This window comes from Lissotriton helveticus, chromosome 10 (genome assembly GCF_964261635.1).
Source record: "Lissotriton helveticus chromosome 10, aLisHel1.1, whole genome shotgun sequence".
NCBI classification, from domain to species: domain Eukaryota; kingdom Metazoa; phylum Chordata; class Amphibia; order Caudata; family Salamandridae; genus Lissotriton; species Lissotriton helveticus.
The window spans coordinates 1,153,799,290-1,153,823,395 of record NC_136071.1 but is presented as its reverse complement, the minus strand read 5'-3'; the positions used below and the strand labels follow the sequence as shown (position 1 = coordinate 1,153,823,395).

General features: G+C 48.1%; 1 protein-coding gene across 5 annotated transcripts in view; it reads right to left on the bottom strand.

Annotated features, from left to right (window-relative positions):
- Positions 1–24,106, bottom strand: part of TOP2B (DNA topoisomerase II beta) — a 607,938-nt gene that overhangs the window by 269,122 nt on the left and 314,710 nt on the right. For all 5 annotated transcript variants that reach the window (XM_078663968.1, XM_078663967.1, XM_078663969.1 and 2 more), the window contains exons 17-20: positions 20,050–20,142; positions 19,842–19,956; positions 9,475–9,596; positions 2,048–2,196 (exon numbers count right to left, since the gene is read on the bottom strand). In XM_078663968.1, coding sequence (XP_078520094.1) covers positions 2,048–2,196; positions 9,475–9,596; positions 19,842–19,956; positions 20,050–20,142 — 479 coding nt within the window. The remainder of the gene's footprint in view (positions 1–2,047; positions 2,197–9,474; positions 9,597–19,841; positions 19,957–20,049; positions 20,143–24,106) is intronic.

Below are 24,106 nucleotides of genomic sequence, written 5' to 3'. Positions count from 1 at the left end.
GGGCCCCTAGGGCTGGGGCCAAGTCAGAAGTCATCGGCATGCTTTGCTGCACGGCGTCTTCTTAGTCCTTCATAGGATGCAGGAATGTAGCGTCTAGTTCTGGGGAGCCTACTAAATACTACATTTTGGGGGGTGTTTTAGGGGCCAATGGGCACCTTACCTGGGGTGACTACGCCCACTATTATGCCACCTTCCTGTGGGAGGGGGCATAGATCTAGCTCTGATTGGAGGAGTCCCTCCCTCTTCAACATGAAAGGAATGAAAAGTGTGCTTAACTTTTTCTCCTCCGCCTGAGGGCTGGAGTTGGTAACGGTGAGCACACCTCCTAGTCTTCATAAGGTTTCACAACAGTTTTCCTACCCAAAGTTGGGGTGTAAACTTGGGACTGTCATCTGCTGCTAGCAGCAGACCCGGGGGGGTTCCATTACAAAGGCAGCAGGCCTTTGATTCTCTCCCGAAGAGCACTGGCCCATCCTGGGGCAGGAGGTGTGACAACTCTGCCCAGGATGTGCATAGTTTCCTGTCCCAGAGTTTAGAAGCTCTCCATCCAGGGGTCAAGAAACATGTCTGTGTGAGGAATGCTGCCTTAAGCCAGTCAGTGCCCTCTGAGTATGTTTTAACAATCTCACACTGGCATTAGAACTGATTTATTACAAGGAATTGTTTGGTATCAAACAGTCCTGGTTTCAGTGAAGCCATCATGGTGCTGGGGAACTCGGGTTGCTGGATTTGCAAACCCTGTACTCCTTATGGCTTCCCTGGCACTTACAATGTTTAAGAATTAACTTAGGTACTGTAGGGGCATATCTGCTCCTGCAGATATGGCCTCAACTGGGTTATAGTGCACCCAGCCGAAGGGCTGTAAGAACTGATAGAGGAGTGATTTACCTATACCTACAGGCACTGCTGGCTGGCATGGCACCCAGGTAGGGTGCCATGTCGACTGCTGTTTTTCCGCTCACAAGGGCATGCAAGCTGCAAGAGCAGTGCCATAGAACTAGTGAGGGGGTCCCAACGGACCCTCTTCAGCTTCCAGGCCCTAGAAACACAGGGTACCACTTACAAGGAACTTACAGGGGTCAGAAGTACCAATTGTGGATATGTTTGTGGGACAAAGCTCTGGCACAGGGTACCTGGCTGGCAAGGACCCTGTGCACTACAATCAAAACCACATCAAATACCTATGCAAAAGGTGGGGGCTATTTATTGGGAGAGGAGATGGCCTAACGGCTAGGACAGTCGACCTCGAATCTAGGGAACTGGGTTCGAGTCTCGGCAATAACGCTGAACATCCTGGGATTCTGGGCAAATCACTTAATCTCACCGTGCCTAACAAAAAATGAATGTGTCCTCATGTATTGCAACTGGTGCTATGTAAAGCGCTCGGATATCAGATTCGGGACAAGTTTGCGCTATAGAAAACTCTGTAAAATAAATAAAAATAACATCTATTTTAAGAGAGACACTTTCTCACAGGACCATAATGGCACATTGGTCACAGAACTTCATGGCTCAAGCCTAGGCACCAAAAGTAAACGTTTTGTGAGGGCTGTGCAGGTCCTTCACTGACATCTACTACCTTGAGTCTCGGCATGGCTTGTATCCTGAAGCCTTAGTGACATCATTAGTTAACACTGAAAAAGGTTTGGAGTGTTTTCAGATCACTGACAGAGTTGGGGGTCGAGCTCTTTATCTGTTTAGTAAACGGTGAAAAGAAAGGAATTGATGTAACCATGCTGGGGTAGTGCTTAAATACCGCTTTCTGACACCTGGTGGCTTGGAATCAGCATGAGAATGTACAATGCCATCTATTGGTGCATGGGAGCATTGCTGAAAAATTCTCTGGATTCAGTCTGGCACCTGGGGGATATTGTAATGTGAGGAACCTGCAGTTAAAAGTAGACACCCAAAGCAGCCTATCAACCTACTGGAATGGGCCGTTCTATATATCACTTATGAAAACGTTGGTCCTCCTCTTCAGTTTCACATATTAAGACTCAGGAAAATGGCAACTACAAAAAATGAATTAAACAATCTCTAGACTCACCTTAACATTGTGAAAATGTAACGAGGGCTGGCAGCATCTTTGCCTCCATGAAGCCTGGTTCCAAACTGACCAATGGGCTGAAGCAGGTTGGCGTTGTTGCTACCTACGAAGTTCTGAGCTAAATTGACAATCGTCATCATCAAAGCTTGCTAGAAAATTAAAACAATGCTGTAATTAGGAAAACCAGTGGCGATTTGATTCAACCTACACATAGGTATATTAGAGGGCATAATTCGGCGTTCAACAAACATTACAATAAAAGGAATTATTGCTCATGCCTTATTTCTAGTTCGAGTAGCTCCATTTTCAATACCTCTTCGAACTCCCAACAGTAGCAAGTCATGTCCAAGCGACAGATTCATGAGAATTTACTAACTAAAGCAACACAAAGTAAATTACTCATTTGATGAGGAAGAATGAATATGCTACTTACCAGTATGCATCTGTTCTTGGCATGTAGGGCTGCTAACATTCATATCTTAGCATTAGATCGCCGCCTAGTGTTGGGTCCGGATGATCGCACATTGTTGTCCTGGAAGAGTCTTCGAAGTATCCTGAGATGGGTGGCTCCTCCCCTGGACTACAGTGCGCATGGGCATCGGCTCCATCCCCAGATTGTTTTTTGCCATTGTGGCAGAAGATGGAGTGAAAAGTGTAAAGGATGTCCATGCTAATGATTGAATACAATAGTATATCTGCAGCTGCGACAGGCACCGGGGAGGAGGGTGGGCGATATGAATGTTAGCAGCCCTACATGCCAAGAACAGATGCATACTGGTAAGTAGCATATTCAGTTCGAGGCATGTGGGCTGCTAAATTCATATCTTAGCATAGAATACATAGCAGTCCCTCCATTAGCGGCGGTTGCCTGTGCCAGCTGCAGAAACCTGAAAAAGTGTCTTGAGAACAGCCTGTCCTACAGCAGCTTGCTGCTTGGAATGCACATCAACACAGTAGTGTTTTGTAAAGGTATGTGGGGTAACCCACGTGGCTGCTCTGCAAATGTCTTCTAAAGGAATGTTCCCCAGGAAAGCCATGGATGCCCCCAATTTGCGTGTGGAGTGCGCCCTTGGGGGTATTGTTAAAGTGCGCTTGGCCTTTTGATAACAGATTTGGATGCACTTAACAATCCACTTGGCTATTCCTGCTTTGGAAATAGGGTTGCCTGTGTGCTGTGGTGAGAAGGCAACAAAAAGTTGTTTTGTTTTCCTAAAGTGTTGTGTTCTGTCTATGTAGTACATTAACGCCCTCCGTACATCTAACCTATGGAGCATTCTTTCCGCTACCGTTTGTGGGTTTTGGAAGAATGCCGGTAAGTCAATAGTTTGGTTGAGATGAAACTGTGACACCACCTTCGGAAGGAATTTGGGGTTAGTACGTAGCACTACCCTATTTGGATGAATCTGAATGAATGGTTCTTGGATTGTGAGCGCTTGTAGCTCACTAACGCGCCTCAGTGACGTAATAGCAATGAGGAAAGCTACTTTCCACGTTAGGAACTGGAGTTCACATGAGTGCAGCGGCTCAAAGGGTGGTCCCATCAGTCTGGTGAGGAACACATTGAGGTTCCACACCGGAGCTGGCGGTGTTCTTGGGGGAATGACTCGTTTCAGACCTTCAAGGAAAGCTTTAATGGCAGGCACCCTGAAGACAGAGAGATGCTGCCTATTCTGAAGATAAGCTGCGATGGTGGATAGATGTATCCGAATAGAAGTGAACGCTAGATTGCACTTGTAAAGATGTAGCAGATAGCAAATGATGTTAGGGATAGATGCATCTAGCGGGTTGATGTCATTGGCTGTACAGTAAATGACAAAACGCTTCCATTTTGCAGCATAGCATGCTCTGGTAGTCGGTTTTCTTGCCTCCTTGATGATGTCCATGCATTCTGGAGGTAGGTGGAGGTATCCAAACTCTAGGACTTCAGGAGCCAGATCGCCAGGTTGAGCTGTTGCGGATCTGGATGCTGAATGTCTCCATGGTTCTGCGTCAAAAGTAGGGCGTGAGGCGCAGCCTTTGATGCGGCACCACCGAGAGTTCGAGGAACGTGGTGTACCATGCTTGGCGCGCCCACGTTGGAGCAACCAGGATGAGAGTCATGGAGTGCTGCCTTAGCTTTCTTGCCACCAGCGGTATCAGAGGGGCTGGCGGAAAAGCGTACGCAAATCTGCCTGACCAGTTCATCCATATCGCATTCCCTTGCGACTGTGGGTGTGGGAACCTGGCGGCAAAGTGTTGGCATTTTGCGTTTTCGTTTGTGGCAAACAGGTCTATCTCCGGATGACCCCACTGCTGGAAGTACGGGCGGAGTACAGATGGGTGTAATTCCCACTCGTGCATTGGATGGCTGTATCTGCTGAGCAGATCCGCCATTTGATTGTCCTTGCCCGGGAGGTGTTCTGCCATGAGGAAAATGTTCCTCTGAATGGCCCACTTCCACATGCCCTGAGCCAGATGAGACAGCTGTGGCGAGTGGGTGCCCCCCTGCTTTTGAATGTAGTACATCGCGGTCATGTTGTCCGTCCGGACTAACACTACCTTGTTGCACAGATGTACAATGAAGGACTTGAGTGCCATGAAGATTGCCATCAGTTCCAGATAGTTGATGTGCATCTTCTGTTGCTGCGTCGTCCATAGTCCCTGCACTGTGTAAGTGAGCAGATGAGCTCCCCATCCCTGGAGAGATGCGTCCGTTGTCAGGATAATCTGTGGCACTGGCTCCTGGAACAGTCGGCCCTTGCAAAGGTTGTGTGGAGTCCACCAATGCAGAGAGTCGTATGCCCGACTGGTAACCAACACTAGGTCTGTCAATTGTCCCTGAGCCTGTGTCCACTGATGTGCTAAGCACTCCTGGAGCGGACGCATATGTAGACGTGCGTGAGGGACTATGAAGATGCAGGAGGCCATCATGCCAATCAACTGCATGAACACTCTCGCTGGAAGCGAGTGTTGTGGTCTGAACTTTTGGATTAGCGACTGCATGCTGTCTATCCTGACTTGGTTTGGCTGGGCCATGGCCGTCAGGGTATTGATTGTCGCACCTAGAAACTGCCGGACATGCGCCGGCTGAAGATGCGACTTTGGGTAGTTCAACGAGAAGCCCAGATCGTGAAGGAGGTGAATGGTAGTCGACATGTCCGCGGCGCACTGTTGTTCCGACTTGGCTTGAACGAGCCAGTCGTCTAGGTAGGGGTAGACATGGATGTTCTGCCTCCTGAGGTGCGCCGCCACTGTCGCCAGACACTTGGTAAACACTCTTGGGGCTGTGGTCACTCCGAAGGGTAGGACCTTGAACTGATAATGCTTGCCTTGGATAGTGAATCTGAGGTATTTTCTGTGGGACGGGTGTAGTGGAATGTGGAAATAAGCATCCTTGAGGTCTACGGTTGCTAAGAAGTCCCCTTGTTTTAGCAAGGGAAGAATCTGTTGCAGTGTAAGCATATGGAAATGTTCTGATAGTATATACAGGTTGAGGGGACGCAGATCTAGAATGGGTCTGAGAGATCCGTCCTTCTTTGGAATAAGGAAGTACAGGGAATATACCCCTGTGCCCTCCTCCTCCACCGGCACGAGCTCGATAGCGCCTTTTTGCAGCATCACCACTACTTCCTGCTGCAATAAGTGCAAATGCTCTGCGGACATAGGCCGTTGCCTTGGTGGAATGTTGGGTGGAGTGGACTTTAACTCTAGACAATAACCGTACTGGACAAGTTGTCGCACCCACCTGTCTGTGGTGATGTTTCTCCAGACGGGCAGGAACTGCTGTAGTCTCCCCCCGACAGGTGTTAGGTGGTCGGGGGGCAGTGACAGAGAGTCGCTGTTTGTTTGGGGCAGAGGAGCGGGAGTTGTTGTTTCCTCTTCCACGTCCTCTGGTACTGTTTCCTCGGTAACCCCCTTTGTTTTGCTTGGGGTACGAGGATTGTGCTCCACCTCTGGAGAATTGTGACTGTTGACCCATCTGTCCTCTGGTGACTCCACGTGCACCTGAGCGACGAAAATTGTTGCCACGAAACTGTTGTGATTGTAGGGCCCCCATAGACTTAGCAGTTTCGGTGTCTTTCTTAATTTTTTCTAGTGTGGTGTCCACATCTGGACCAAACAGTCTATCAGGATTGACTGGCTGATTAAGAATGGTTGTCTGAATGTCAGGTTTAAACCCCGATATGCGGAGCCACGCCTGTCGTCTCAGCATGACGCTAGTGTTAATGGCCCTAGCTGCTGTGTCTGCGGCATCAAGTGCACACTTTATGGCTGCGTTGGAGATCAGTTTTCCCTCTTCTATAAGCAGTTTGGTGCCCTCTTGAAACTGCGAAGGCAGGTGTTCTATAACCCGCTCTAGGGTGTCGTAATGCGCCCTATCATAACGTGCCAAGAGTGCCTGTGTATTTGCAATACGCCAAAAATTGGCAGCCTGTGCAGCTACTCTTTTGCCTCCTGCCTCTAGCACTTTGGACTCCTTATCCGGGGGAGGAGCTTCACCCGTTGTTTGGGAGTTCGCCCTTTTGCGGGCATTTGCGACCACCAGGGAGTCAAGCGGCAACTGTCCCCGAATGTATGCAGGGTCTGCAGGTGCTGGTCTGTACTTCTTTTCGATACGTGGATTGACCACTCTCGCCCTGGTAGGTTCCTTAAAGATGTCCGCAGCATGTTTGAGGACCCCTTTGAGCATAGGCAGTGTCTTTACTGTCCGTTCAGAGACTGAAAAAGTGTCGAATAGAAAGTCTTCTTCTACTGGGTCAGCATGCATGTCCACATCATGATTAGCAGCTGCCCTTTCAAGGAGTGCATGAAAACCTGCAGAATCTTCTGTTGGGGATGCACGTGCAGTGAAAGGCTGTGGGTCTTGCCCCACATCTTGGGTGCTTTGGTCACCAATGTCATCATATGAATCCGGCTGTGCATCTGGTTCATTGATGGGGAAAGTGTATTGGTCATCTTCAACATATCCTTCACCCTCAGAGTGTTCTGGGGAAGGAGTTGGGCTCCTTCTTGGAGGAGGCTGGATAGGGTCCATGAGGCCTGAAGCGTCTTCAGGAAGCCTTTTTTTCTTTAGGGGGATGACATAGGAGTCCACTGGCTGTGAAGTGATCCTCCTCTTGTAAAGGGTCAATTTGCCCGTGTCTGCGTCGATAAAACGCTCTGAATCCTCTTCAGAGTCGAGTACCCGACTTGAAAGTGCCCCTGCCGTCGAAGAATCCGACTTCTTTGACGTCGATTTTGTTGAAAAGGCCTTCGGCGTCTCTTTTGGCGGCAGAAGGAAGAGAAGTTTACCCGCAGGCTTCACCGGAATGTCCATCGGCTTCTGTGGCGATGGCATCGGAGCCGGCGTAGCAGAGGCCTTCTCCCTGATTCTCTGTAGTGAAGCGGCGATGAGGGACGCGTCACTTACAGCGGCCCTTGGCGCCGACGAGGAGGTTTTGACCTTGCCCTCGGATCCGACGTCCTGTTGGCCCTTCTGAGTCTTGGACGACGATGCCGCAGCCGCCGACCCAGAGTCCTTGGACCGATGCGCAGATGTGCCAGCCTTCGATCCGTGTGATTTTGTCGGCTCCATCACCACCACGCGTTCGACTAACGGAGTCCCAGTCGGAACCGGAGCCGTGTCGCTGGCTTTGGCGGGCTTTGACGGCGTCGCAGCGGTTGACCCGTGCCGACCACCCTTCTTAGAGGATCCCTCCTCTGGCGCCGATTTCGACCCTGTGGAATCGACAGATTTCCTCGACTTTTGTGGACCGGAGGTCAACGGAGTCGATGAAGCAGCGGGTGTCGTCGTTTTTGGTGGTACGGCCGCCATCTTAGGGTTGTTTGAATCGATAAGTTTCGGTTTTGTTTTCGGGTCGGCAATTTTAGGTGTAGTCGATACCGAAGGTTTCACTTTCGGTTTCGATACGGGCTGCGCAGCAAGTATGTCCTTGGCCGGGCCTGAAGGCGGGGCCGAGGCTTGCGGTACGAGGTCTTGGGTAAGGCCGACAGGCGATCCCGTGACCCGATCTTGATCTTCGTAACCTTCGGGGCATAGCTCGTCCCCTGAGCTATCTTCCGCGGCCCCATAAATCTCTTCGACGTCCCCTACCTCGTCGACGTATTCAAAGCCTTGATCCACGACTCCGTCGTCGTCTTCCGGATCTGCCTCGACCTCCGTCTCGGGCGGGGAGATTTGAAGATGATGGCTCTGGTCCTCCTCTTCTCGGTCGCCGAAGATGTTTTCTGGAGCCGGGGCCGCTTGTCTGGCCTCAAGGCGCACCGCGCGCCGAAGCTTGAGTGTCTTCTTTGACCTGAATTTTGCGCAGGCCCTGCAGTTGTCTTCGTTATGGTCTGGTGAAAGGCATTTGTTACAGACCGGGTGCACGTCGATATGTGGGTATTTGGACCCACAGAGCGGACAGTACTTAAACGGACTCCGCTCCATGCTGGAAAGTTGCGTCGTGTCGCGATGAGAAGGCCTCGATGTCCGAAGAGTTCAAGCACTCCGTTGATTCCGACTCCAAGAGACGGAAGAACTCAAGACCGTTCGCAAACAATACCGACGCAAAGAATACAAGGCCTTTTGGCCGTAAAAAGTTAGTTTTTCTCGGTTCCGACAGAGAGACGTCGAGACCGCATCCGAACCCAATGGCGGAAAAAAACAATCTGGGGATGGAGCCGATGCCCATGCGCACTGTAGTCCAGGGGAGGAGCCACCCATCTCAGGATACTTCGAAGACTCTTCCAGGACAACAATGTGCGATCATCCGGACCCAACACTAGGCGGCGATCTAATGCTAAGATATGAATTTAGCAGCCCACATGCCTCGAACCAGGCTTATCCCTGCTCCTTTCAACATAAGAATAAAATTCAGAGTATCATTCAGAATATGTGAACTATCAAAACACTTTCAAAGTTCTTTCCAAGACCACCACCAACAGAAAACCAATAAGGCTCACTGAAGTGGAATGGGAATGGTGGCCGAGGGTGGGCACATCCTTATAAAGTAATTTTCATATCATGCTCTCTTTATACTGGAAGAGTTTTAAGAAAATGGTTGTGGAAAATTCTAGAAGGGGAGACTTCTAGAGTACTTCTTGAATCCTAGGGGTCTAAATTGCACATTATTGTGAGGAGGATGAAAAGGAGCGCTGACTTCAATTTCTTTCAGGGAAGTAATAGGCAAGAGGCAAACAAAATGTTAGTCCAAATAATTTTTAAAGTATATGCCTCACAGCAAAATAGGAGGTGGAGTTAGCAGTATAAGATTTATGGTTTGTTACACTATTCCTTTATTATATCGATGCACGCAAGGATTTTAAAGTAGAGTGAGGAAAGGTAGTTACAACATTTTGAAAAAGTCATTTAACGGCAAAAGGAAGAAATGGGAAAGCAAGGTAAAGCAGAAAAACAATCAGAGACACTAGTGGTGTCCTCAACAGCAACATTTCATGCTACCCACCTCACCGTGATGATACGCTGACATTTCAGCAACCGACCCAGCTAACTGTGCAACCTTCACTTCCCGCTTGTCATTCCTCTTAAAGCAGGTAAACAATACTTTCCTTTGTCCTGGTTTGAAACCTATTCAGAGGAATAAAGTATCAAATATACTTGCAGTCCAGAAAAATACATGTTTTATGTAAGCATATGCAGAGCTTTTCCACATCACTTTAGCCCAACTAGGCGAGGGACCATCATATTTTATGGTTCATTCCTTGACACTAATCTTGTGTTTCTTATTCATTCCCAAAAATGAAAAACAAGCTGTTATAATGGATGGTATTTGAGAGAGAAATTGATGATGGGTCAAGCAAGCTTTGCAACAACTATAGCTCAGACCAGTGATCATCCTGAAGTGTTTATCTAGAATACTAAAATTTATCATGAAGGTCCTTCAGAACTTATGTAGGAAGCTGGCTCTTTATATGACACATCAAAATGAGATATAGTGTCTGGAGGTTCCCTTGTGAGTGGACAGGGGCTTTCTCTAGCAATCCCAAGGTGCTCCTCTTGGGAGGGGAGGCGCAGTAGTGTGGTTGAGCATCCTTAGTCATATCAGAGAGGAGTGTAAGACATCTGCAAATACACACAATAGTCAATAAATGATGCCCCTGACTCAATAAGGAGATCCAGACTAATTTATAAAAACAACACTTATCTTGATATACATTTAGGCACCAAATCAATACAATCAGGTAACGAATAGTTTTCTTACCGGTCGGTGTAGTTTTGCAGCTTGAAGATCTTTCTGGATTCACTATGCTGTGCATTCTTCCGCGGTCTTGTTGTTGGGTCCGGATTCGTAGTCTTTTCTTTGTTTTTTTCGTAGCCCAGGTGGGCGTCGGCGTCACACCTCCTGGGTGTATTTCCGGTGACGTCGGCATGCTTCCTGCGGAAGCTCCCACTCTTGGGCGCCATCTTCGGATTCTTTTTTTCCGTGTTTCTTTCGTTTCCGAAGTAATGGCACTGTCCTATTTAGGTGATATTTACCGCTTTGTACTTTCAAAGTCCTTTTTTTTTTTTTTAATCCACCTCTTTTCTCTCCAGCCTTATCTTTCTGGCGGAGGTGGGTGGGTTCGCTAGTGAATCCAGAAAGATCTTCAAACTGCAAAACTACACCGACAGGTAAGAAAACTATTCGTTTTGCAGCGTGAATCTTTCTAGATTCACTATGCTGTGCATAGATTTTGTAGCGGTTTCTCATCTCTGTGGCGGTTGGGTGGAAGATGAGCGTTGGCTATTGAATATGTGCTAGAGCACCTTCTGTCCGACTTGTGCTTCCTTGTTCATCTGTATATCCACACAGTAGTGCTTCGTGAACGTGTGCACCGAAGCCCATGTTGCCGCCAGGCATATGTCCTGTATGGGTGTGTTAGCCAGGAAAGCTATTGTAGCACTCTTTTTCCTAGTGGAGTGGGCACGTGTCCCCTCTGCTAGCTCTTGTCCTGCACGTTTGTGGCAGAGTTGAATTGTCTGTGCGATCCATCGTGCAATAGTCTTTTTGGTTACTGCCTTTCCCATGAAACTGTTTGCGAATGACACAAAGAACTGTTTTGTTTTCCTGTGTCCCTTCGTCCTCTCAATGTAGTGCATGACTGCCCTTCTGGCGTCCAGGGTGTGCAGGGCTCGCTCTGCGCTAGTTGTTGGTTTTTGGAAAAAACTCGGTATCTGTATAGACTGGTTCATGTGGAATTTGGATACCACCTTCGGCATGAAGTGTGGGTCAGTCCTCATCACAACCCTATCATTGTGTATTTGTATGTAGGGTTCTTGTAGCGTCAGCGCCTGAAGTTCGCTTACTATTCGTAAGGACGTTATTGCAACCAGGAAAGCTGTTTTCATAGTTAGCATCTTTAGGGAGGCCTTGTGAAGTGGTTCAAAGGGTTCCTTCATGAGTTCCGTTAGGACTATGTTTAAGTTCCATGCAGGTGGCGGCACCCGCTTGGGTGGTGCGATCCTTTTCGCTCCTTCTAGGAATCTCTTCACCACCTGTGATGTGAAGAAACTCCTGCACCTTTCTCCCCTTGTGTAGGCGACTATCGCTGCCAAGTGAACTCTTAACGAGGATGAGCTAAGGTTCTTCTCCAGCAAGTGTGTCCGGTACTTTAGCACTGTGTAGTCCTTCATTTTATTGTGAAGTCTCTCCTTCCTGCACCACATTGTGAATCTTTTCCATTTCGCAACGTAGCACTTCGAGTGCTGGGCCTCCGTGCCTCCCGAAGGACCCTCAGGGTGCTTTCTGGTAATCTCAAATGTGCAAACTCTATGTCCTCAGGAGCCACGCTACTAGGCTCAGGCTCTCTGGCTCTGGGTGTAGCACCTCTCTGTTCTGCATGGAGAGTAGGTCTTTCCTCCTGCCGAATCTGTGGGGTTCACACTGTGTCATCTCCATGATCTGCGAGTACCATGTCTGCCTGGCCCACTGTGGTGCGACCAGTATCAGGGTCATGTTGCTCGCTCTGCACTTGCTCAGCACTCTGTGCATCAGTGGTATCGGGGGACAGGCGTAAGCAAATGTCCCGGCCCAATCTATCCATAGGGCATTCCCCAGTGACACCTCCTCGGGCTGTCTGGATGCGAAGTTTTGGCATTTTGCATTCCGGCGTGTGGCAAACAGGTCCACTGATGGTGTTCCCCATCTGTCGAACAGCCACCTTGTCTCCTGAGCATTGAGCTCCCACTCGTGGGATGCCGATGTCTGTCTGCTGAGCCAATCTGCCTGTATGTTGTCCTTCCCTGGTAGGTGTATGGCTAGCAGGTCTATTTTGAGAGGGATGGCCCATCTCCATATCTCCTGCGCCAGCGTTGAAAGCGGGGCGGACTGTGTGCCCCCCTGCTTGTTGATGTAGAACATCGCGGTGGTGTGGTCTGTCTGTAGCAGCACCCTGTGTTTGTACAGTCTTGTTTGGAAAGCTTTCAGTGCAAGGAAGATTGTCTTCAATTCTAGGTAATTGATATGCCTTGTCGCATCTGTTGGCGTCCACAGTCCCCTCACCTTGAGCTTCTCCATGTGAGCGCCCCATCCCTTCAGGGATGCGTCTGTGGTGATGGTCACTGTTGGCGTTGGGGGTGTTAAGAGGCTTTCCCCTTGTTATGTTCTCCATGGTCCACCATGTCCTCTCCTTCTGCACTGCGTGCGTTACAACCACTAGATCCTCCCAACTGCCTGTAGCTTGTGACCATTGCTCCTGTAGCCATTCTTGGATGGGTCTCATGTGGAGACGTACATTCGGTACCAGGTGGATGCATGATGCCATCATCCCCATGATCTTGCTCGCAGTCCTCACTGTCCGAGCTTGTCCCTTCCGGTAGAGGCGAGTTTCCTTCACCAGCGCCCTCGCCCTCTTCTCGCTGGGGAACACCTTGCCCTGTAAGGTGTTGATCTGTGCTCCCAGGAAGATCTTCACTTGTTCCGGCTCCATTGATGATTTCTTCCAATGGATGGAGAACCCCAGGCTTATGAGCGTGCTTGTCACTGTATGTGCGTGCTGCTTGCATTTCTGGTATGAATTTGCTTTCACCAGCCAGTCGTCCAGGTAAGGGTGTACGTGTATTCCTTGCCTTCGTAGGTGCGCTGTGACTGCTGTGAGGCACTTTGTGAAGACCCTTGGTGCTGATTTTAGCCCGAAGGCTAGTGTCGTGAACTGGTAGTGGCTTTCTCCGATGGTGAACCTGAGCATATGCTTGCGCTTTCTGTTCATTGGGATGTGCAGGTAGGCGTCTGAGGTCTATTGTGACCATGAAGTCCCCGATCTGCAATTGCAGGAGCACCTCTTGCAGGGAGGTCATTTTGAATTTTTGCGTTCTTATGAATTTGTTCAGGAACCGTAGGTCCAGAATGGGTCTCATTGTCTCGTCTACCTTTGGCACCAGGAAGTACGTTGAGTATATTCCTGTGTTTCTTTCCTTGAAGGGTACCCGTTCTATGGCCTGCTTCCGCAGGAGTTCCTTTGCCTCTTCCTGAAGACACTAGCTGTTTGCTTGCTAGTTGTTTTCTCTTTGGTTTTCTGCTTATTGGCCTCCCCTCCAACTCTATGCAGTAACCGTATTGGATGATGTTGAGGATCCATTTGTCTGATGTGATTTTTCTATATTCCTGGAGGTAAAATCTTAACCTTCCTCCCACTGGTGTTATGTGGTCGTAGATGTCTAGCTTGTCTTGATCCCTCTGTACGTGCTGCCCCCTGGGATCTTTTCTGTGGGTGGGCACACAGAGTTTTTTGAAGTCACTTAGAAGCGGGCTGCTGTCCCCCTCTTCTATTCTGGCCACGTCCATTTCCTCTCCCTCGAAAGGACTGGCCTCTTTGTTGGTATTGCCAGGACTGCTTCTGCTGACCCTGCTGGGCCTGCGAGTCTGTCTGGTGCATTTGTTGGAAAGCCTGGTGTGATGTACCTGGCTGGTTTCCACCTCTCCCGCCAGGCCTCCGTGACGTTGTGCCCCTTCTGCTGCCTCTGAACTGCAATGCTCCCATGGACCTTGCTGTTTCGTTATCTTTCTTCAGTTGGCTGAGCTTCTCATCAACTGTTGTTCCGAAAAGCGTGTCGCCGTCGAACGGTGTGTTCAGAATGCTGTGTTGCACCTCTGGTTTGAAACCTGAAATCCTTAGCCAGGCGTGTCTTCTTTCAGTGACACCCATCATCATGAGCCTGCTGGAGGTGTCTGCTCCATCCAGGGCCGTCTTGAGGCAAGAATTTGCAGCGTTCTTCCCTTCTTCAACCAGTTTTTCGGCCTTCTGCCTGGCATCCTGGGGCAGGTCCTTCACCAACTGCCCCAGCTCCTCCATGATCTGGTACATGTGCCTGTTTATCAGGGCGTTGGAGTTAGCCATGCGCCAGTGGGTCGCGGCATTCCGTTCGATCCTTTTGCCCACCAGATCCATCCTTTTGCTCTCTTTATCCGGTGGTGGTCCAGAGGTAGTGGGTACGTTAGCCCTCTTCCTTGCTGTGGCCGTGATAATGGAGTCTGCGGAGACCGTCCCCTGAATGTAGGGTGGGTCTTTTGAGGAATGTTTGTATTTTTTCTCTGTTCTGGGAGTTACTGCCTTGCATGTTGCGGGCTCCCTGAATGCTTCCTCCCCCTGGGCCAAGACGCTGTCGAGCATTGGCAGGTACTGGCTCCTTGTTTGTGTGGGGAGCAATGTCTCTAGAAGGAAGTCTGCTTTCTGCTTCTCTTCATCGAGCTTGAGCTTGAATGCCGCTGCTGCAGACCTTATCACCGAGTTGTAGGCCCCGATGTCGTCCGGCGGCGAGGGCCTCGAGGGATAGGTGTCGACTGCCTCCTCCGGGCTGTCTGTCTCGACATCCAGGTAATCCACCTCCTGTAAGTCAGAGGGGGCCAGCTCAGTGTCCGTCCTGCTGTCCTCTTCCTCCTCATAGTTGTAACTATCGTAGGGATTCTCGTACTCCTCCTGGTCGTCGATCACCTCGACGTCCCGGTCTTGTTCTTCGGTGACCTCGTCTTCCTCCTCGACCACCTCCACCACCGGTGGCTTGGTCTTGTGAGGGATCGTGAAGGCTTTCATCTTTGCGTCGAATTCTTTCTTCCGCTGCACGATGTTTTCCATTTCGGCCTCGAGGCGCCTTCTCTTTTTCTCCATCTCGGCCGTGTGTTCCGGATGGTTCGGCCGCTCTTTTCGGCGGTTGGCTCGGCGCCGTGCCTTTCGGTGCCGAAGTTTGACGTCGACCCGGATTTTGGGTCTCTGTTCGGCGTCGGTAGTTTAGGGTCCTTGTCCCTCGGCGTCGATCGATCCTTTTCGGGGACGATTTTCGACGACTTCTGCTGCTCAACGGCTCTCGGCACCGGGGACTCCTTCTCAGAGGATCCGCTGGGCCTGTGAGTACTCGCGGACGCCTGGTGTGTCGGCGGCTTCGGGGCCTTGCCCTCAGTTTTTCGAGACTCAGAGTCTCTCGGGTTCTTGGGGGCTGGAGAGTCTCCTACCTTATCAGAAGTCTTCGTGTAATCGGTCTCTACGACCGTGTAGCTGTCGTCTTCGGCGGCAGCGTTGTCCTCTTCCTCGGAAGATATTCCCAGATCGTAGAGGGACGGAGTCGGGGCCTTCCCCTGCAGGGTGGCGTGCGCTACCCTCTGTCTCTCTCTCACACGAAGGGTCTTCGGGGCGAAGGCGAAGCAGGCGTTGCAGTCCTCGCTTTCGTGATTTACCGGTAGACAAAGGTTGCATACCGGGTGCTGGTCCTTCTGCGCGTACTTGTGGTGGCAGTTACGGCAGAACTTGAACGGCGTGTTGTCCATCATCGAGCGCTCAGGGCCTCCCTGGTCGCGTGTTCGTCGACGGTCGTCGAGGATCTCGATAAATTCGCCTTTTCCTTTGCTGACTCCTCGTCGATCAAGTCCCCTGGAGTCTTCAGATGACTTTCTTTGTAATTTCTGTATTTTTCTTTCTTCTTTTTCCAAAAATGTCTGGAGCCCAAACAGGAACGATCCAGACCCGACCGCGGAAAAAAAGAACCTGAAGATGGCGCCCATGAGTGGGAGCTTCCGCAGGAAGCATGCCGACGTCACCGGAAATACACCCAGGAGGTGTGACGCCGACGCCCACCTGGGCTACAAAAAAAAACAAACAAAAAAAAAACAAAGAAAAGAAAAGACTACGAATCCGGACCCAACAACAAGACCGCGGAATAATGCACAGCATAGTGAATCCAGAAAGATTCACGCTGCAAAACTGCTACTAACCAATCATTGACCACGCTCCAGGCGGGGAGCGATACCTTGGCAGCACGGTTAAGACATTTACATTGGGATAACTACAGAGGCTGTGCACGACCATAGACGTTAGTATTTTATCAGAATTATGTCATTTACCAGACACCAGTAAGATTCCTTTCTTAACTTCTATCACTTCAGCAGAGGGCGTGAGGTCGTAAGCCTTGAGGTGCACATCATATCTTGCTTCCTTTCAGCACCTCCAGCAATGTGGAAAGTATTCCACAACCAGAGATCGCGTTTATTTATTTTAATGTTAAGACCCTAAAAGCCAAGATGACAGGATCTTGAAGCAACCTAGCTTTCGTGTTAAAATGCTGCAATGACACCTTTTCTTTATTTTAGAAATCCTACTTCAATGTTTACATCAAGATGTACTAAAGTAAAAGGGCAGGGTATTTTAGACAAGTGGGAATACAGCATCAAAGACATATGCTTAACTATGCCCGGCTGAACTCCAAATCATCCTTTCTTAGGTATCATCTAACTCAAGCCTCATACCCACTACAATGAGAGGCTGGTATCACTCATGGCATTCCCTTACTGTTCAAGAAACAATCTGTTCCCCAAACCTGGAGAGAACAACATTTGTGGTAGTACCTTTCTGCAGAACTTGAAACCGCTTTAAAAGCACAAGTATATATTTAGTATTTTCTTTACTCACCACACAAGGATGGTCTATTTTTCATCCCACTCTTAACAGGCTCAACATAAAGAGAATCCGACAAGCAGGGTTAAACACATTCTCCGGCATACTGCCGTTAGCCATTAAATCGTCAGCCCGGCAATATAACCTTGTACGATTACTACAGGATCTTGGAAAATCTTGCCTTAAACATGCCACCACCTGCCTCCTAATGTAGATACCCCCAGATTCTGATCTGTCAAATTGATATAACTTTTTCTAGACTTTTCTGTCAACTCCCCATCTGTTCTCCCTATGAACCGCAGCACACCTCAGACAGTGTGGCTGTGACAAAGCTAGACAGTTATCTCCCACTAACACTGGAGGTCGTCTCTAATGACTGTAGGAAGCTGGCTCTTTATATGGTATGCCACAAAGTGGTTATACCATGCACAGAGTCCAGAGATTTCCCCCAGAAGTGTACAGGGCTTAATGTAACACCAAAGAGCTCTATTTGTGGTAGTATGGGGGAGCAGCCTTAGGTCTAACGAAGAGGAGTGCAAGATATTTGTTATGCACACAGTGACAAATGAATGAGAAAACTCAAAGGAGAATCAAACCAATTTAAAAAAAATAAGCTTTTTTCAAGATTTATTTTATGACCAAGACATTCGCAAAAAGATAAATATGTTTTTCCGGAAAAATACTTAATACTTTAGAAAGTGAACACAGTGCAATTTTCCAGCTTTGTAATGTTAACCTATTGAGGAAAAGAAGGCGTTTTTTCAGGCAAAGTACACGACTTACAGTTACAGTCTTTGGGGGTTCAGGCATGGTTCAGATTGGTACCAAAACTGCACCACCAACAGGGGCGGACAGGTGCAGAGGTCAGATTCGAGGTCAGTGCCCAATGTTAACAAAAGGAGACTGGGGTTTCTCGAAGATGCGCTGCTCACAGGCGAGTCAAGCGGTGCCAGGGGCTAATCTCCTGGAGTTAAGGCAACTACAAGGGGAGTCACAAGGCAGCACCAAACTTATACCCAGCACAGGGACGGTCAGGTGCAGAGTGCAAATACAGCTTTGGGGCACCCAATGCAATCCAACAGGGGAGATAGAGGTTGAAGAAAGGAAAAAAGGCTCAGGCCAGGAGGCTGGACAAAGAAAACCCACAGCTGCCCAGGTAAGTAGAGATGCTAGGGGATGTAGGGACACGGTCTGTCAGGATCTACAGGGGCTTCGGGTGTAGGAGTGTCCTAAGACATTAGAAAACAGCTTACCATGCAGGTCACGGTCAAGGGGAGTCTTCGAGTTGAGGCTGAAGCCATCGAAATGGTATCCGGCAGGGGTCAGCCCACGGTGGACCGATGGGCTACTTCGACTCGGGCGGTGGGTGTCGAGTGCAGAGGTGGATCCAGGGGAGAGTTCGCAGCTCTTCAGGGCAGAGTTATTTTCTTTGTAGATGGTTTCTTCTGACCAATCCGCATTGAACAGGAAATTTAGAGTCTTTATGGAAGGCAGGCAGTTCTCCCAGGATTTTAGAAATCCCTGGGCTGCAAGACGAGTTGTCTTTTTGTAGCAGAGGCGAAAGGCAGCAGACAAGCCATCAGAGTTTGCGCAGAGTCAGTTACTGGTCCTTCTCTCATGATGGTGCAGCCGTTTGGTGTCCAGGCTTCTTAGGTCGTCATAGCTCTGATTTCAAGGGATGGAGGAACCACCTAAATATTAGATTTAGGGGGTTACACAGGAGTAAAAGGTAGAGACCAATGGGTTCCTTAACCTGGGATGTCTACACGCACTATTTTGTCACCCTCCAGTGTGAAGGGGCATAAGCCTAGCCGTGATTCGATAAGTCCCACTATCTTCAAAATGGTGGGTACTGAAAAATGTGCTTCACTTAACCTCCAGCAAATGAGGGGTGGAGTTGGCGAAGGGGCAGCACACGTCCTATATTTACCACGTTTTCCGTTGGTTGTCCCTCCCAAAATTGGGGGTCTGAACCAGGGGCTGCCATCTGCTGCTAGCAGCAGAGGCTGTAGTTGTATTATAAAGGCGACAGGTATTTGAAACTTGCCTCTTGAGCACTGTGACTTTCCTGGGGGAGGTGTGACACCTCCATCAAGGATGTGCTTTGTTTCTTGCCATGGAGAAAAGAGGCTCTCGACTCAGAGGTCCAGAAACATGTCTGGCAGTGGCAGGCTGCCTAAAGCCAGTCAGAGACCACACCGGGGTTGGTAGGTTTTCAGGGGGCACCTCGGATGTGCCCTCTGGGTACAGGGTTTAATAAATACCACATTGACTTCACTGTGGATGTATTAAGTTTCCAGCCTATGTACTCTCTAAGGCTTCTCTGGCACTTAACAATATTAAGGAATAGATTTAAATATTGTAGGGGCATATCTGCTCAGGCATGGCCTTGGTGAGGGAACACTAGAGTACCCTTTTCAGTCCGAATGCCCAAGGAACCAGGGTACAATTTACCAGGGACTTCCAAGGAGCTCTGAAGTTGCCAATCATGATACAGGTTTGGGGAAGGAGCTCTAGCACAGTTGACCTGGTTGGCAGGGACTCTGAACTTTCAATCGAAACCACATTTTCCAGGAAAAAAGCAGTGCTACCCATGTCAAAAGAGACTCTCACACCCACACTACCACAAAAGAGAGCATTTGGGATGTTATTTGGGCCTCTGTAATTCCTCTGTGGTTTGCTTGAACTCTTTACATGGTGTATCTCGTTGTGGTCCACTATATAGCCAGCTAACTACAGTATTCCAAACCAGTCTGTCAGGTTCAACAAAACTGAACTGATAAATGATGAACAGTGGCACTGTCATATTTTGTCTCAGAATCTGAACTTACTACCCAAGTAGCTGAAACATTTAAATAACTACCATTTATCACTAGCAGAATATGGACAAGAAGAAAACTAGACCTATTTCTGACATTATCAAGGGTTAAAAACGATTAAAAAAACTTCTCACCATCAACGAGAGAAGGAATGGATCGCTCATTGTCTGAGTTGGAGAACAGAATTAGTTCCTTGTTGATGAAATCATTGTAGGTTAAGTGCTTAGTTGCAGTGCCATACAAGAATTGCTGAAAGAGAACAAATGGAGGGCTAATAAAATTCCTGTTAGATCAGTACTCACGCAAGCCATCAAACTTGTCTCTTGGTAGTTCAATTCTCACCTCTGGTAAACCATGCAACCTGCGCTGCCGCCTGTCCTCCATAAAGTTTGTTAGCCATTCTTTTCGATCATCAACTTTCTTTTTGCTGAAGGCCTGCAAAATATCAATATTTTACTATACGGTCAGTCTTAGTATTAGAATCAACCTAGATCCAACAACAAGTAGGTCCTTCACACACAATAACCAACTTCTAAATCAAATTTGTAACTAGATCAAGTAGCAAGACAATGCTATAATATTTGTGTATTTTTAGAGAATTTTTCCAACTAGAAGATTTAGACTATATTTTGGGACAATTATGTTTGTTTGTACATATGAGGTGCATGTTTTTCTTTCTCCTTTTGTGGCAAAATTGTCATGCATAGATTGAGCTGGCAAGACTATATCCAGGGAACTAGGTGCACAATCTGCTCTTTCCATTTCTGGCACTCATTTCATCTTCCTGGAAGTCAGTTTGTCCATTCGTACTACAGCAGATGCTGGTTACAGGACGTGCGCCTAATTTGACTCTCTCTCTCAGGGACCATCCCACTGAAAGTAGTTGGGATTCCCGATGACGCACTCAAGAGGTTGATGGCTACTTTTGCACCGGGGTGGCTCCCACACAGAACTATAAGGAAAATGCTACTTACCAGCATGCAACTGTTCTTGGCATGTAGAGCTGCAGAATATCATACTTTTGCATAGATCGCCATCTGGTGTTGGGCTCGATTGCTTTGCATCTTGTTGTCTTGGAAGAAGTCTTCGTAGTCACGAGATAGGAGACTCCTCCTTTGGATGATAGTGCACATGGGCATCGACTCCATCCTTAGGTTGTTTTTCGCCATGATGGAGTTTGTAAGAAATAGAAAAGATGTCCATGTGAATGTATCGGAGTAAGAGAACACTGGAACAGATACAGGTTCCGGGGAGGCGGGTGGGCGTATGATATTCTGCACCTCTACATGCCAAGAACAGAAGCATACTTGTAAGTAGCATTTTCCATTCGAGGCATATGAGCTGCAGAATTCATACTTTTGCATAGACTGTACAGCAGTGAATACCCTGAGCGGTGTTCACCTGTATCTGTTGCAGTGGTTTGGAAAAGTGTCTTAAGAACAGCTTGGCCTACAGAAGCCTGTTGCTTTGCCTGCACGTCTACACAATAGTGTTTGGTGAAGGTGTGTGTAGTAGACCATGTGGCTGCCTTACAAATGTATTCTAGGGGAATGTCCCCATGGATGCCCCTAGTTTACGTGTTGAGTGTGCTCTAGGGGGAATTTCTAAAATGCGTTTTGCCTTCTGGTAGCATATTGGAATGCATTTGACTATCCACCTGGGAATTCCAGCTTTAGAGATGGGGTTTCCTTTATGCGGTGGAGAGAAGGCTACAAACAGTTGGTTTGTCTTTCTAAAAGGCTTAGTCCTGTCAATGTAATAAAGTATAGCTCTTTTTACGTCTAGTGTGTGAAGAGCTCTCTGCGCTACGGCATCTGGGTTTTGAAAAAACACTGGTAACTCTACAGATTGATTAAGATAAAAAGCAGAGATTACTTTGGGAAGGAATTTTGGATTGGTTCGAAGAACCACTTTGTTACGATGTAGTTGTAAGAATGGTTCTTGTATGGTTAAAGCCTGGATCTCACTTACTCTCCTGAGAGAAGTGATTGAGACAAGGAAAGCTACTTTCCATGTAAAGAACTGCAGTTCGCATTTGTGTAAAGTACCCCCCCCCCACACACACACACACTTTTTGCCTGGAATCTGGTGTAACATCAACTTTAAGTGTGCTTGATCCCTGCTAATCAGGTCTCCAGCACCAATGTTCTTTTCCTAAAACCGTATCCTGTTTGACACCACTTCAACTACCCCTGGACGGGTCGTTTTCCCGTGCCCTGCGCTGCCCCGGGGGGAGGGCATCATGGGCGACCCTACTTTTATATGGTTCCTTACCCGTTGCTAGACAATCTATAATTTTTGCGGAATTGCGGCTGGTTGTTTCTAACCTAATGCACTACGTGCTTCCAAATTGATTTTCCTCACTTTAATACTTTTGTTTCAAATGTTTCTTTGCCTGCTGCTACTTTATTTGCATTTTTAACCTAATATGCTATGTGCCCTTAAAGTGATATACCTCATTCTGATGCTTTTACATTTTAAATGTTTCTCCTTCTAAAACTGTGCTACCTCATCTTGATCTTTAATTGCCTTGAATGTTGAACCGCTCTAGCTGGCATCCTTATTCACCTCTGTTGTATTTCTATCTAGGACCCTAATATGATATTCCCGATTTATTCCCTTATATGGCTATAACAAACAATATCCTTATAAAGGCATAAGAATCATATCCATATTTAGTAATAGCCCATGCAGTCCAAATACGGCTAGGCTACTCCCCTAGACTCCTAGAAAGTACAACGCGTTCTTTAAACAAACCAAGCCTCCAGCAGCCCGGGAAATCCCCCTGCTTTTGTTTTGATTTGAACAAGAACTCCTGGAGTCCAGAAAGAACTGTTAGTTCTTAGTGACGTCTTATGTCCAACCTTACGTCAAACCCGGCACCTTTCAGGTATAAATATACCAACGCTGCCTTAACCCGTTGCATGCTGATGACGGAACCGCTCCGTCATCAGCTGCGGTGGCGCTGTGCTGATGACGGAGCGGTTCCGTCATGGCCCTGCCGCCGCGCCTGCGCGGCGCGGATTCCGCGCCTGCCCTGGGCGTTCTATTGAGCGGGCGGGGCCATGACGGAACCGCTCCGTCATCAGCACAGCTCAACCGCAGCTGGTGACGGAGCGGTTCCGTCACCAGCATGCGGCCGCCGCGCGCCCGCCCCGCCCCTTAGCACTGCAGCGGAATAGCCGCCGCAGTGAACGGGTTAAGCAAACACACGGTGGTTTGGAGCAGAGCCGCTATCTACTTGCCCGAGAGCCCAGCTGATGCGAGAGCCCACGGACGCTGCCCCTCCCTTTTGACGCACTGAGAAAGACGCTGTCTTTTTCTCCAGCCGAGAAAATCCAGCTCCGGTGTTTCCAGCCGCCATTGCGGGTTGCTGGGATATCGAGTCCTGAGAGAGAGATACCAGACCTCCTGCATTCTATTACCCAGGTACGGAGCTGACTAAACCCGTAAAGAGAATTCTTGATTCAGATTCTTGGCAAACCCAACTTAACTTAAACTGCTACTTACTTACTCCTTCCCACGTATTAGGCTTAGGTCAGGTACACCGGGGTAGGCGTACTTAGAAGCACCAGTTGAGGACGTTAGTCAATGTTTTTATGTATGTATATATTTTATCCATTTTAAAGTATCATATGGCTAAGAAACCATATCAATGCTTTTACAGTATTATTTTATAATACTCCTTTTACTGTACGCACTTTACTTCATGTTAAGTATTGCAATCGTGGCAATTCATTTCTCTTGCATGAGAAAGAAGACTGCTCAATAAATAACACCTTTTATTGAAAACGCCCGTCTCTCTATTCTCTGCACTCTGGTGAAACTAAGTATGCACAATTGACTGAGTGAAATAGCGGTCTATTGTTTTCACACGACTCTAGAGATACACTCTTATTCTGAGGGAGCAAAGTTGTCATGTTTTATGGTTGTCAGAAGCTAATCCCTTCTTAGTCTATCCAGGGAAGTTAAACTCCTTGTTTATTCGAGAAAGTTTCTAGTGACCTCTGAGCTAGCTGGCAAAACTAATTAAGTCTAATATAGTCAGTAGAGACCTAGTCGACCTCAGTCCTACGTCTACACTGCTGTTTATATTATTCCAAAGCGCAGAGCCTATTGGGAATATAGGAACTACACTACATGGCGCCCAACGTTTGGTAAGGCGATAATCTAACGCAAGACACTACAGTAACTCAGTCGTGCTTTTTCACACAGACCCTTTTTCCCGTAAAAACTCCAATAGATGTCTGGAGTGGTTAAAAGGTTCAAATCCACCGGAACTTAGTAGGAAGAGATTCCTATGTATTAGTTTTTGGTTTAGTCAACGGTGAAGGATACAGTGTTCCAAAATATTGTGCACCTAATCTTTGTTTCCTTAAAACTTGATCTGCAACAAAAA